Source organism: Hyaena hyaena, unplaced genomic scaffold (genome assembly GCF_003009895.1).
Source record: "Hyaena hyaena isolate Hyena2069 unplaced genomic scaffold, ASM300989v1 scaffold_22, whole genome shotgun sequence".
NCBI lineage: Eukaryota > Metazoa > Chordata > Mammalia > Carnivora > Hyaenidae > Hyaena > Hyaena hyaena.
The window spans coordinates 4,650,694-4,664,173 of record NW_024080654.1 but is presented as its reverse complement, the minus strand read 5'-3'; the positions used below and the strand labels follow the sequence as shown (position 1 = coordinate 4,664,173).

The 13,480-nt window shown below is 53.8% G+C and overlaps 1 protein-coding gene across 1 annotated transcript in view; it reads right to left on the bottom strand.

The window, feature by feature from the left end:
- Window positions 1–13,480, bottom strand: part of COL4A2 (collagen type IV alpha 2 chain) — a 167,145-nt gene that overhangs the window by 44,034 nt on the left and 109,631 nt on the right. The window contains exons 12-18 of the mRNA XM_039226664.1: window positions 12,097–12,138; window positions 10,339–10,437; window positions 8,365–8,400; window positions 7,825–7,875; window positions 6,841–6,885; window positions 3,457–3,510; window positions 2,516–2,582 (exon numbers count right to left, since the gene is read on the bottom strand). Of these exons, the coding sequence (XP_039082595.1) occupies window positions 2,516–2,582; window positions 3,457–3,510; window positions 6,841–6,885; window positions 7,825–7,875; window positions 8,365–8,400; window positions 10,339–10,437; window positions 12,097–12,138 (394 nt within the window). The remainder of the gene's footprint in view (window positions 1–2,515; window positions 2,583–3,456; window positions 3,511–6,840; window positions 6,886–7,824; window positions 7,876–8,364; window positions 8,401–10,338; window positions 10,438–12,096; window positions 12,139–13,480) is intronic.

The following is a 13,480-nucleotide window of genomic DNA, read 5'->3' as shown; positions in this document are numbered from 1 at the left end:
GCGCGCCGGGCTCGGGCGGGAGAGCGGGACCGTGAACGGGGAAGCGGGCTGGACGGGCAGCCGGGTCTGGAGTGGGAACGAAGAGGGAAGCCACAGTACCGGGACCCCCGTGCACCAGGCTCCATGCACGAAGGCCAGGAGGCGAGGAGGGTGGCTTCCTGCGTGAGGCCCCTGGTCCCCAGAGCCCCAGCTCCCCGCAGATCCGCTCTTCCCGGCTGTCTGCGGGGGGACAGCATATGCGAGCGCTCTCACAAACCCTATCCCAAAACAAACACACAAAGTGGCTTCGCCGTGCTCTCTGCAGGTAAACGGCAATGCTTTACTGTGCAACACACTGTTTTTCCTGAACACAGTTGGGAAAGATGAGAGAAAAGACAAGACAATATGATGTTTTACCACATAGGTGTTAACAATTGTCAGGAAAGCCCTCTTTACTTTTTTTTTTTTAAAATCTCAAAAGCAAGCCCTTGAATTAAGGATGCCTGTGTGCCTGTGTACATCCCTGCGGAGGGGGGTGGGGGAGGCATGCTGGGATCGCACACGGGGGGCCGGCGGCTGAAGCCTGCTCCCCCACTCACTTATAGTGACCTTGGGCAAGTTACTTAATTTCCTGTGCTTCAAGGTCTCCGCCAGCAAAACAGGACTAACATCAGGCACATCTCAAGGGCCAGTTAGGAAAAGTAAATCCATCATCAAGGATGAGGGTCTAACAAACTTAGACCCTTGCCCGTGCTCCGGCCAGCACTGCGTAGATGCCAGCCATTAGGGCTGAATAAGAGACGAGATTAAAGGGAAAACCACGGATGCTCCCATTTGTTTGGAAGAAGAGCAAGATTACTTGTTTTAGTTACCTTGCAACCATTAGAAGAAGAAGAAGAAAAAAATACAAGTCCCCCCTGCCCTTTTGGATCCCGACAGCTCCTGCGAGGCTACTTGGTGAAGGTATTTATTTTCCTCTCTTCCCTGAGGGAACCCGCTCGTCAGCCTGTGGTGCCCAGGAGCCCTCGCCTGCCAGCTCACCACTTTAAGACCATCACCTTCCCAGTGTGGTTTCAGAAATACAGGGTGGTGGGCAGCTGGGGGTGGGGGGAGCTGGATCAGCTCCGCGTGCTCGCGCAGTGAATGTTTTTGAAAAATCGCCAACGTTAATTTAAAAAATTATGTTCCCAAAGCCTCAAGGACAGTATTTGCATTTCACCAGAATCACAGAAAGTATGTCACCTTCCTGTTCCTTTTCCTGGGGTTTCTGTCCTGGGAGGCGTGTTGGAGTCCGTGGACACCCCACGTACCCCACGGACCCCTCATGAACCCCACTGACACCCCACGGACCCCCCACGAACCCCAGGAGTGCCAGCCGTGCAGGGAGGGCGAGGTGTTGAGCAGGAGTTCGAAATATACCCATTTACCGGGATGTGTTCATTTGCAAGAACGCCACGTGCAGCTGTACTTGGGGAGGGGGACCAGCGGTGTTTTTCCAACACCGCCCTGCACAGAACTCCCCCGGGGGCTCGGCCAGGATGTCCTCAGCCCTGTGCCAGTGTAAGTTCTCACCAACAACAGGTGAGCACGTGCAAAGGCTGTTCTTAACCTGACAGACGGTCGGCACCAAGCAGGGGAGGGAGCCCTCGACCCGCGGACACACACCGGGCGCAGGAAGAAAACGTCAGACCATCTTTAGATAAAACACCTCACCCTTTAAAATCCCTTCCTGACGTGTACAATTTAGCACATGTGCTGTTCAGCCGCTCAGGTAGCCTCCTCTCTGCCTGGTGCTGTTCTAGAAACAGGGCACACAGCAGTGGCCCACAACGGCTGAAATCCCTGGAGCTTTGCACAACACGGATAAATCCCCCGTAAGTAAATACACGTGGGGTTACTCAGAAGGGTGCCGGCAACTATTTTTTTAACCTAGAAGGACTCACATCCAAAAAGGTTCTGAGCCTACTGTTCTTATCACAGAACTAGACGTCTTTTGGTACCGATCCTGCCGAGCTGGGAGGCTGAGTGAAGTCACGAGATGGGCGTTGGCTAAGACACCCGCCAAACCCTTCCCCCCCTTAAAAGGAGGTGGCTGTTTAGAGATTATGGATGGCCAAGTTCAGGCTTCAGACTGGCCAGCAGGGGGCGTCAGCATCTGGGTGCCCGTGGGGCAGAAGCCAGAGAGGGCGGCAGGGATTCCCGCCAGGGAGGCGGAATGTGCCCAAGGACTGGGTTTCTCCAGTGACTTTACAGGTGGCGAAGCCAGAATCTGCACAACGCATGCAGGAGGCAGGGCTCGCCCAGCAGAGGGCGCTCAGGCACCGGCGAAGGCGCGCCTCTCCGTGGCGCCACATTTAAGCATTTGAGGGAAGTTGTACACTAGACTGATGTTCTCCACAGGTTATGTTCTAAACATCTTTTGTTTCGCTTTGCCTTGTTTTACTTAGAAAACCTTTCTTGCCCGTTTATGACTCTGCATCCGAAACAGAAGAGAAGCCTGTGGGATGTAAACACGCAGGGGAAATCACATACACACCTTTGGCCAGGGAGGGGTGAGGCGAGTATGCAGGTGCGCCTGGGGGGCCGCGGTCACCCACTTCTCCCTGGAGGAAGGAAAGAGGAAGACGGGAGGATGTGAGACCCGCCTTTTGGAGTTTTGGAAACGACGCCTCCTTCCAGGGCATGAAGCTGAATGTGGACCTTGGGCTGGGGCGCCATCTCCGCTTGGCTGCGGGGTGCCCGGGCATTCCAGCCGCCAGCCAGACGCACCAGCGGGCAACAGGGCGGGCAGGCACCGGCCTCGCTTTGGAGTCCTTGTTTAACACCGCAAGTGGCAGGGACGACTTTCTGCAGTGTAGACGACTCCTGCGTGTGCCCCAGCCACCCATCTACTACCAGCTTGCGCCACACCCAAGCTGGGTGCGATGCGACTATGCCCTGATCTGGATTGTGAGACGGAAACTTTCAAGTGCTGCCTTCGTGTCCTTGAGCCTCCCGGCCGCCCCCCCCGAAGGCCTAACCGCTGAACTCCCCTGTCCTCACTAGAGCCGCTCCCACCAGCAGGAAAGTCTCCTTGCCTGGCTGGGTCCCCGTCACCTGGTTCCCCGCAGCCCACCTGATCCCCAACCTACTGGGCCTCACCTCCCTGCCAGCCCTTTCTTCAAACAAGCGCATCAGATCCCCCCCTGGGAACAGGGAGTACCTCCCCCTCCTGTTACTGCAGAGCCTGTCCCCACGGCCTCACTGCTCCACTCTGCTCCTGGGTGCAGGTCCTGAGTGTGGCCTCCATGTGCCCTTGCGTGGCGTGCAAGGCCGTGTGGCCCGGACGCATGACCGATAAATCCATGTCTATCTCATCCGTCCAGTGTGGGGTGTTGTGTGTTTGTGTAGCTAGTATTACACAAGACAGAGGATGCCTCCTCCGATGGGGTGAATGGCAAGAGATCAGACCTCCAGCCAGAGGAAAAGTGAGCTCACCTTGGGTCCTGGGGGTCCATCGGGCCCTTGATAACCATCCAGTCCTTTGCTTCCCTGTAGGAAAGATGTTCAGTGCTTATTTTCACCTCTAATATAGAATGTTAAGAAGTGACCACAATACCATTATTATGGCTGATAAAACTAACAACAGTTCATTAAAATTACCCACTACCCACTCTGTGCCCAGTTTTCCCTGATTGTGGTCACAAAGTCTAAATGTGACATGTAGCTGATAGGTCTCTTAAGCCTCATAATTATTTAAAAACTTTTTAAAATACTTATATTTAAAAAGTATTTTTAAAATACTTATATTTTAGAGTTAGAGCATGAGCAGAGAAGGGGCAGAGAGAGGGAGACACAGAATCCGAAGCAGCTCCAGGCTCTGAGCTGTCAGCACAGAGCCCGACGTGGGGGTCGAATTCATGGACTATGAGATCATGACCTTAGCCAAAGTTGGATGCTGAACCGACTTAACCCAGGCGCCCCAGCCTCGTAATTCTTTTTTTTTTTTTTAATGTTTTTAAATGTTTTTATTTATTTCTAGGAGAGAGAGAGAGAGAGAGAGAGAGAGAGCGTGAGCAGGGGAGGGTCAGAGAGAGAGGGAGACTCACAGACTGAAACAGGCTCCAGGCTCTGAGCTGGCAGTCAGCACAGAGCCCGACGCGGGGCTCGAACCCAAGAACCGCGAGATCATGACCTAAGCGAAAGTCAGACGCTTAACCGACTAAGCCACCCAGGCGCCCCCAGCCTCGTAATTCTTAATAGGTTCCTTCTCCTTTCTACTTTTTTGGTAACTTTTGTCATCGTTGCTGTTGAGGAAATTGGTACCACTGGTGGAAGCAGTCCAGTCTTCCTTGTGGTGTGGATGACGTGTGGTCCCTCTACAGCAGCGATTCTATCTACTGGCTTCCCGGGGCTCAAGGGCACCTTCTGAGCAAGAACTGTTCACAGGGCGTGTTGTGTCCTTCCTACTCTGTCACTTCAGGAGGCACGGGGGCCGGGTGCCCCACTTCAGTGATTCTATGATTGATCCATCGATTCAAACCTCCCCCAAGAGGGATTTTGAAAAATTTTAGTGAGCACCAAAAAGAAGCATTAATGAATGCACCTCAATTTAGAATTCTTCTCTTCATTTAAAGGTGCCCAGCGCTGCTTTCTAATTCTCTTGAATGTTTATTGGAAGAGAATTACTCTCATGAGCCACATCATGGCTGGATATATATGTAAAGTTTTTTAAAAAACCTAGAAATTCATTCCCTCTTGCCAACATTATGAATGTGAGGCCCCAAATTCAGAATACCAGGTATCAGTGGTATAAAACATGCACAGTCTGGCTGTTTTCCAGGATATTCTGGAATGCTGGGGCTCATATGCTGGATGTTCTGTGTTTAGCATAAGCAACGATGGGGTTAATTTTGTGCTTTTCATGGCAGGCCTGTGATGTGAACGGGCTTCCTTTCACACTAGGTAGAGCTAGAGACTCAGCAGTGAAGGCTAATTTCTCCGATGTCCCTGATCTCCTCCTTGGAGGCCATCTCTTGAGATAGGCGAGGCATCCTCAGGGAGCTTGCCAACGGGCGGAGCCGGCAACAGGCGCTCGGTTCTCAGCTGCGTGTGCCCACGTGACAACTCAGCCCTGACGCCTGCTGGACGCTGCCAAACGTGCATGTCGTCCTCGTTCTACGCGCCTGAGCGTCGTCCGGCTGGGTGTGGCGTCAGCACTGAGCAGTGGTGGGCGCCCCGGTAGGAGGTGCGTACCACGCCACGACAGCACCAGCATTTTCGAAATGTGTCTGAGCAAAGGTGTGGAATGAGCCAGTTACCACTGAAAACCGCAGGGGAAAGGGCGACACTGAGGAGTGCTCAGGGTGACGCTCACGACTGGCTCTCTCTGTCTATGCATCTCTCTATTGGCTGCGGGAACCCCAAGAGCCAAAACAGTGATCTAGAAGTTTCCCTGTGAGTTCTCAGCAGCTGGTGAACGGACTGGGGGGTGGGGGTGGGCTGCGTATTATGTAGAACTCAGCAGAGGAATGGGAGAAATTTGTGCTTAGGTTCACGTAAGACCACAGGCAGCGGAACCCAACTGTCAGGCACACCAAGAGTCGAAACAACTCTAAAGAGTTGTCTTTGTGTTTTGGGGGGGAGGCAAGGGCTGTGCAGTCAAGGAGGAATTATCTTGTCAAGTGAGATGATGTTCAGTGCCCACCGTGCAGTCTCACGAGCAGGGACTCCACCATTTGTATGCGTCCCGGGCACTTCCTATTTGTATGGTTGAGTAAACTGTCTCTCCGCAGAGACGTCCCACTTGGCCGGAAGTGTCCCCGTCCTCCCCTGGAAGATGTGGGCCTTCGATGCTAACATGTGGCCGCAGCAGTTAGAGGCCCCAGGTGGTCGGTGTCTAGCCCGGCGTCTTGTCTCACATAAACAGCGAGTTCCAGGGGCAGCTGTAACCGACCACATTGAAAAAAACCCTACGTAGCTCCCGAGTGCCGGGTGTAGGAAAAACCCAGAATTATGACTCCCTGGCACGCGGCAGGCAATGAAAGTATGAATACAGCACTTCGGTTCTGCGGGCGGTGGAGACGGATCCCTTGTAGATGCTCATGTTTGCCTCAGTTCTCTGTCTCTTCACTTGATTAATGAACTCCCCACACTGGAATTCGGCCTTGTGGCCTTTGGTTGGGGTCAGCCTGGACAGCCGTCTTCCCGGAGCGCTGCCTTTGGGGGCACCCGAGTCAGTTACTAATGTCACGAGAACATGGCTGCGATTAGGGAAAGCCTGGTGTCGGCTTCCCGGCCTGAGTCTGGGATGAAAGGACCGGAACGGGAAGAGTAAGACGAGCCAAGGCTGCGGGCAGGAAGGGGTCGAGGCTGGTCCCGCTGTGAGCGGGTTAGCCGAGGGTCAGCAGCGCCCGGGTCTAGAGCCAGGGCCGGTCGGAAGCCGAACCCTGGAGGCCGAGTGCATCTGAAGTCCCCGGACAAAGGGCGGGGGCGGGAGGGCTCCCCGTGGAGGCTGATGAGCCCCACATCCTGGTGTCCACATGGCTCACTGCTGCCCGCAGGGTGGTGCCCGGGCTTCCACGGAGTCATGATTCAGGGGCTGAACTGATTTTTAAAAAGTCTATGTCTCTGCACTTCCTGGGACCGAATGATGGAAATCCTGGCCTCTGGGTGCCGGGAGGTTTGTCCCCATCATGTGGCGGCATGACGGCTGCACACGGCAGCGGCTGGAACCTCGGCGAGGGCTCGTTAGGCATGTACGGCGCGTCCTTTTCCTGAAACGCCGTGTCGCCTGCTCCCACGACCCTGTGGACGCGCCCGTGCTAGCGTGGAATAATCTCTAACGCATGGTGGTGAGGAAAACACGCGCCTTGAACTTACTTTTTGTCCTGCTGAGCCTTTTTCGCCATCGAAGCCGGGCGCACCCTGGGTTGGGACAGAAAACAGAAGCGATGACCCCTCAGAACCTGTGGCATCGCTTCCCGGAGGGCACGGTCACGGCCCCTGACGCGGGCTAACGTGAAATGCTTTACTATGAAGTATCAAAACCACCTGAAGACCCTCTTATTTTCTGAAGGAGGTGGGTCATTTTAGGGACACTTTCATACGATGCGTCACATCTAGTGCCTAAAGAAATACGGAGAAATCTAGAAGGACGGTACGGTCCAATCGGTAAAGGTATTGAAAGAGCCGCACTCCAACTTTCTCAGGGGTCTCTTCCTATTTTCAAAGATTCTAACGCGAGTCTTTTTAGCGGCAGTGGCTACCAGAGGGCCATCACAAGGCCACTCTGCCTTTGTTCTGGCCCACGGCTCTGGCCACATTTCCCAGCGCACTTGCGGGTAGGAGTGGCAGCTGACCGAGCTCTGGCCGATGGAGGGAGGACAGAGGGACAGGCGCCATCGGAGGGCACGCTCTGAGGACGGAGGTCTGCCCTCGGGCATGGGAGCCACGGGCGCTGAATGTCCGTGGGGGAGACACCCCCTGAGCCCCAGCACCCCACCCACGGTCCTGCTCGGGGTGCGTCGGACCCTCGGGGAAACGAATCAGCTTCTTGTGTTGGGGACGGTCTACATTTCTGTTCCCACAGGGGAGATGTCTCTGTGCTCTGCCCCCGCCTGCCTGCAGTGGAGACAGAGACTCCAACATCAGTTACTAGGAGGGACGGCGGGTCCACGCCACGGTCAGCGGGCCACTCTGGCCGGGACGCTGGCAGTGGGGCGGCTGTGCGTGTGAGGCGGAGGGTACGTGGGGCTTCTCCGTGCCTCCAGCTCCACCTGCAGGGAACCTCGCGTCTGCTCTGAAGATTGGAGTCTACTTAACACACAAGCAAAGCAAACCGCAGCTACGGGACACATCGCTTACCCGTGCGCCCGAGAAGCCCATGACGCCTTCTTCTCCCTTCAAGGAGATGCCCTAGGAGAGAAGAGAGATGAGAGGTGAGGCAGCGGCCCGCCCACTTCACCCCTTCGGGGTTCTAGCCCCCTGGGACTCCCCAGGTCCCCAGTCTAGCCCTGCATGACATGGGGTCACAGCATCGATCCAGGACACTGCCGGCATCATCACACAGCGGGTGACGCCCGGGAGGTGACAAGGACGGAAGATGGCACAGCAACGACGTGCTGGGCTCAGAACCCGAGCCGCCGCCAAGCCCGCTGGGCCCTCCGCCTGCACACCTGCTCTCTTAAAGTGCCAGCGTTCAGTTCACGAACCCCAGGACGTGCTGGTTAGCTGGTGTGTGTTATGCAAAAAGGGAGACATTCTAAAATTGTTTTCTGAAAAGCAATGTCACAGCGCCGCCCGGTGTCACAGGTGGAGCTGCTAGAGCCCCATGCGTGGTCACCGGGGGTGGGGGCGGGGTGGGGGGCCCCCAGCGAGAGGAAACCAAGCTACTGAGCAGCTTACCTTTCTTCCCGGCTCCCCCTCACTCCCCTTTTCGCCCTGTGAAGACAACGAGGCGTAAGAAAGGCCATTGATTCAAGAGCAGAAATGACGGAGGGGGTTTACGATAGCAGAGAAGTAATCCGTGCGACGGTGAACAGTGACTGTGAGTGAATCATAATAAACAGCTCCTACCTTTTGCAGCTTTAAACCCCAAGAGAAAAAAAAGTGTGATTTCTTCTGGGTTTTCCCAATATCGGTTAAATCCCCAGTCACGTCTGGTAGGACGGGGAGGGCCGGTCTGCTCTCTTCGCAGCCCCCCCATCGCCCACAGCCCGCGTCTGCTCTCCACGTGCCCCCCTCCCCACAGCGCGGGCCCACGGTGACGTTCGGTGGCAAAGGGCGTGCCCGGGAGGAGCCCCCAGCGATGGCGTTCGTTTGAATAAGAGAGTCTTAGGGGGGTCCTCAGGGGAGAAGACACACTTGGGACATATTAAGACCCCAAGCAAAGCAGGCTTCATTATACGCAGGGTCAGTTTTACATGATCACTTTTTCCCATTCCTCTTGGTCTAAAATGGTGCAAGACATGCAGTGGCCACGGGTTCTTTCCCCCATCGCTGCCGAGACGGCACCGGGACCCCCGTCACTCGCAGCGGCCTCCTGGAGGCTGGCCGGGCCCTGGCGCCCCCGCCCCCGCCCATCTTGTCGCAGAAGCTGAAGGCTACCTGATGCACAAGCGTGCGTCTCTCAGCAGCGATCACACCTGCTCTGGCCTCCCTCCCTCCTTGGCTCCTGTCCTGAAACTGGGCAGAGGCCCTACCTGGCTGACGGTCAGGGCATCAGCAAGAGCCAGAGTCCCGCCTGGACCCCCCCCGATGACTCGATGGGGCCCCTTCTTGCCTCGACGTCCAGGGACATCCTGCTCTAAGCTCAGCGGGCTCACAACCGCCTGCACCCGACACACTTTCCCCGGCGTTCCGTCTCACACGAGCCGCCACCCAAGCCACTTGGGTCAACGGTCAGGTGGCTGTTGCCCGGAGAGATTCGTCCCTGAGGCCTGCCTTCTCCCAGCCACGGCCGAGCACCCAAACCCCATCTGGACTGGTACTTGAGAGTCGGAATTAGACTCCACGTTTGGGGTTTTCACTTTGGTTCCTGGGCACTGTCTGTGTCTGACCTAATCGGGGGCGTTCACCCGATGGAGTGGTCTCCATTCAGCAGCGATATGAGGTTGAGTGTTATCGACTGCCTCCCTCGGGCACAAGGGAGCCCTGACCTTTGGGAAGGTCCGGTGGCCCATCTGAGCAAGTGAGTGCTACCACAGGGTGTTAATTTAAAAAAATTTTTTTAAAGTCTATTGATTTGAGAGAGAGAGAGAGAGAGAGAGAGGAAGGGGAGGGGCAGAGAGGGAGGGAGACACAGAATCCCAAGCAGGCTCCGCACGGTCAGCACAGAGCCCGATTTGGGGCTTGAACTCACGAACCGTGAGATCATGACCTGAGCTGAAACCAAGAGTCAGGCCCGTAATCTACTGAGCCTCCCAGGGACCCCTTAATTTCGATTTAGATGCCAAGACTACACTTCTAATCAACCAAAATGTTAACAGAAATGATAAAAGTCAGAAAACTGACTTTGGTGTGAGAACGCCCGCCGTGATGCTCCAGCTCAGCAAAGGTGAAAAGTAGGTCTATTTTGCCAAATACAACATTTTGCTCAGACTGTCCCACGTCCTGGCTCCGAACTACACCCGGACCATTTACCCTGGGCCTGCACAGGAGAGCTCCATAGATCGGAGATTGTTTCGTGAATTCTCGTGTTGTTTCAAACTTGTCACGGTTTTTTAAGATGATGGACCAGTGCACCTAGGTGGGCAGTGTCTTCGTGTATGATGGGCCAGCTGGCTGCAGAGGACTCTCCCACTTGGCGATTGTTTTTTTTTTTTTTTTTTTTTTTTAGTTCAACTGGGAACACAGTCAACTATGCTGAAGTCCCTTTACCTTATATTGATCTGGGTGGAACATTTCCTTCATGGGCCCGATGATGGCGTGCTGGAGGTCTGATGGAATCCCATTGGGTCCTGGCTGTCCCATATCGCCCTGTGAACAGTGTCACAAAAGCAGTCATCTTTACATTGGAAAGACACTATCAAGGGTGAACCAGAGCACGACTACAGCCATCTCTACTTTTGTATATTAGCGACCATAAGCACCCCAATTTTGTATTGTTACAATCACTGTATGAAATAAATGATCATAACGTAACATCACTTGTGTCCTCCTTGCGTTCATAACCATTTGCAATTTATTCATAAACGGTGTTGAGGTTGTTCATGAGTGTGGGTTACGTTTGCTTCTGTGGGGTCAGTTCCTTATGATGGAGCCCGTACGAGGGCTACATGTCTTCACATCAATGTATTTCTTCTACGGCGTCCCAAGATTGGGACCCAGGTGTACAATATGCCTGAGAAAGGAGAGACTCTCCAGTTTTACCCCAGCTACACTTGTCAGGGTGTTTTTATAGAATAAAAAGTAGCTTCTTCAATAAACAGAATATCTCAAGCTTTACTTGCATTTTTATCATTAGCAAGAGACACTTCTCATGCAGTGCACAGATGCTAGAAGCTACTGATTTGCAACAATTAGACAAAGATTCTCGTCTAAGAAGGGGTTTCATCGACCAGGAACTAATTGACACAAAAAGAAACCTATTGTCTTTTCTTGGCATTTCCACATGCAAGCTCCGTAATACACAGGTGAGCCCAGATGTCATGTAATGTGAGCAGGAGCAAAGTGACATGACATCGCTGCTAACATTAACTCTAAAAATTAGAGATTAACTCTGATCATCTCCCCTTTACCTATCAGAGCCTTGCTACTTGATTAATATTTGAGTCAACTCTTTGGAGATTATGCACATTTGCTTCATTTCCATCCCGTCTAAAGTGACGACTCTCCCTCTGCCCAGTAATTTCTTCCCAGGCTTTTCTTCTTTTTATGTTATTTTACTATTTTGTCATATTTTATTGTACAGGTGCTTACATTTTTATGGGTTTGGATTTTTCAACGTTCGCCTTTGTCAACTTCTTTCTACAGTATTAGCACAAAGAAAAAGTCTTTCTCTTCGGACCTGGGCAGTACCGGATTCCACTCAGCGTGTGTTCGGTCAAACAGCCCAATGGGAAAACAAAATGAAAATTCACAGTGAGGCCCCAGCACAGACGTAGCTCATGGTGGCCAGTAGGTTTTGTGGTGAGTGTGACCGGTTATGTGTTGGTGAGCCTCTGCCCGTGGCGAGCCACCTGCCGCATTGAGCATCTCACACGCGTGGCCTCAAAGGATGCTCTCAAAAGTGCTCGGTCTTTTCGTGTTGGTGACGCAGGGGATGACAGACGCCCACACGGTCTTCCTGCTTGCCTGTGAGCCCGTGGGGGTGGGCTGCCTGGTCCCTGAGCAGGCGCCGTGTTGTGGGTCCCCGTTCAGTTGCTCCATTACCTCGAGGTCTGCACATTGGGAGACACCTCGGGGCAATGCCTTTACTTTGTGGGTGCTGCAGACACAGGGTCTAACCTAGACTGTGGCTTCCGCCATCTTAGTGGCCCCTCACTATACTGGAGCGTTTCCCCTTGCCTGGCACTTTACAGCGGTCATTTCCTGTGCACGTGTCAAAAGACAACTGCGTGAGCAGCAGTCAGCAAAATGATTTATTTCCGAATTGCTAAGCAGGCCTCCGCTTTAATCTATTAATTATGTCCTTACCTTCTCACCCTTCTGTCCATAAAAACCAAGTCCTCTGTTGCCCTGAAAAGAGAAATGGTTTTTCTAAGTTTTGCAAAGTCATTAATCACAAACAAATATTTTTTTTTCTTAGAAAAAGAGATGTAAGCTCTATCTACTTGCAAAATACTGAACAGTTATCTTTGCGTGATACGCTGGCGTCCCCTCTCCAAAACTATTTGATGCAAAAAAAATTAACGTCTTTTCTTTTGCGAGTTCCACATATAAACCACATAATGAAAGGCTGAGCCCAGAGATCACACAGTGTGGATGTGAGCAGGCTCGTCCCAGAGGAGATACGGGAAGTGGCACCTCGCGGTGTATCGTGCGCGTGAGGAAACGACGGGGCTCAGGAGACTGCTGTGCTATCCTTGGATACAGATGTGCTTTCAGGGGATCTGTGTTTTATGCTCTAAGCAAAGCCTTGAAAACAGTGGGCTCAGGGCAGCTACTTCATTCTGTCACCCTCGGGAATGCTTTGGCATTGCTTTTTGAAACATGTCCTGTTGCTCACCCGTCCCGAGGCTCTAGAAGGTGCCATGTCATTAATTCTGCACCCGCTGTATGAGCCAACACTCTGCGACTGTTTAACCCTGTGCAGTGTGTGACGAAGGCGGATGCCGCGGGCACCGGGCCAAGGCCTCCCTGCTGGCACGTGGCAGAGCTCAGACCTGACCCCGGGTCTCCTGGACTTGGGAGGGCACCTGTCGTCTCCACAGATGTGGGTCTCAGCGTGTCCTCAGGCCCAGGAAGCAGCCAGTCCCCCTGGATCCCGCATCTGAGGATCGGGATTCAGTCTCCCTTCCGCCTCAGCCGTTTCTCATTTTGGTAAGAGAATCCCGAGTCCACAAATGAGCCCGACCCTTTGCATGACTTTAGGGGCTGGGGATACTCTGGCGGGGGCGCCCGACTTGACAGGTACTCATTAGAGTCACGAGCGGGGGGGGAACATGTGCTCGAGAACTGACCTGACCCCCAAGTCCAGGAGCAGCTGCACTGCACACTTACTCATGTTCTAGAAATAGCACTCTTTTCTTTGGCCTGCAAACAACACGGCTTGCTCCCCAGGGTCCCCTCAGTCCCACCAAGACAAAGGATGGCCTGGGGCCCTCTCTGCTCCTTCTCTCTGCAGTACCCCGCCCTCCCCCTCTGATGCCCAGATATTCTCCGAAAATACAAACAAAGCCCTTAATTAATTTTTGCTATTTTGCTCCTTTCCCACCTGGCTGGGAGCGGAAATCAAAGCCCAGCAAGGCAGCTGGGCAGGGCCAGATCAGAAGGCGCCTTGCCGGGGCCCCGCTGTCCCTCTGCCTCGAAAGCTGGCCGTCCAAGTCCCCAGGAAGTGACCTGGTGGACGGCGGGGGCA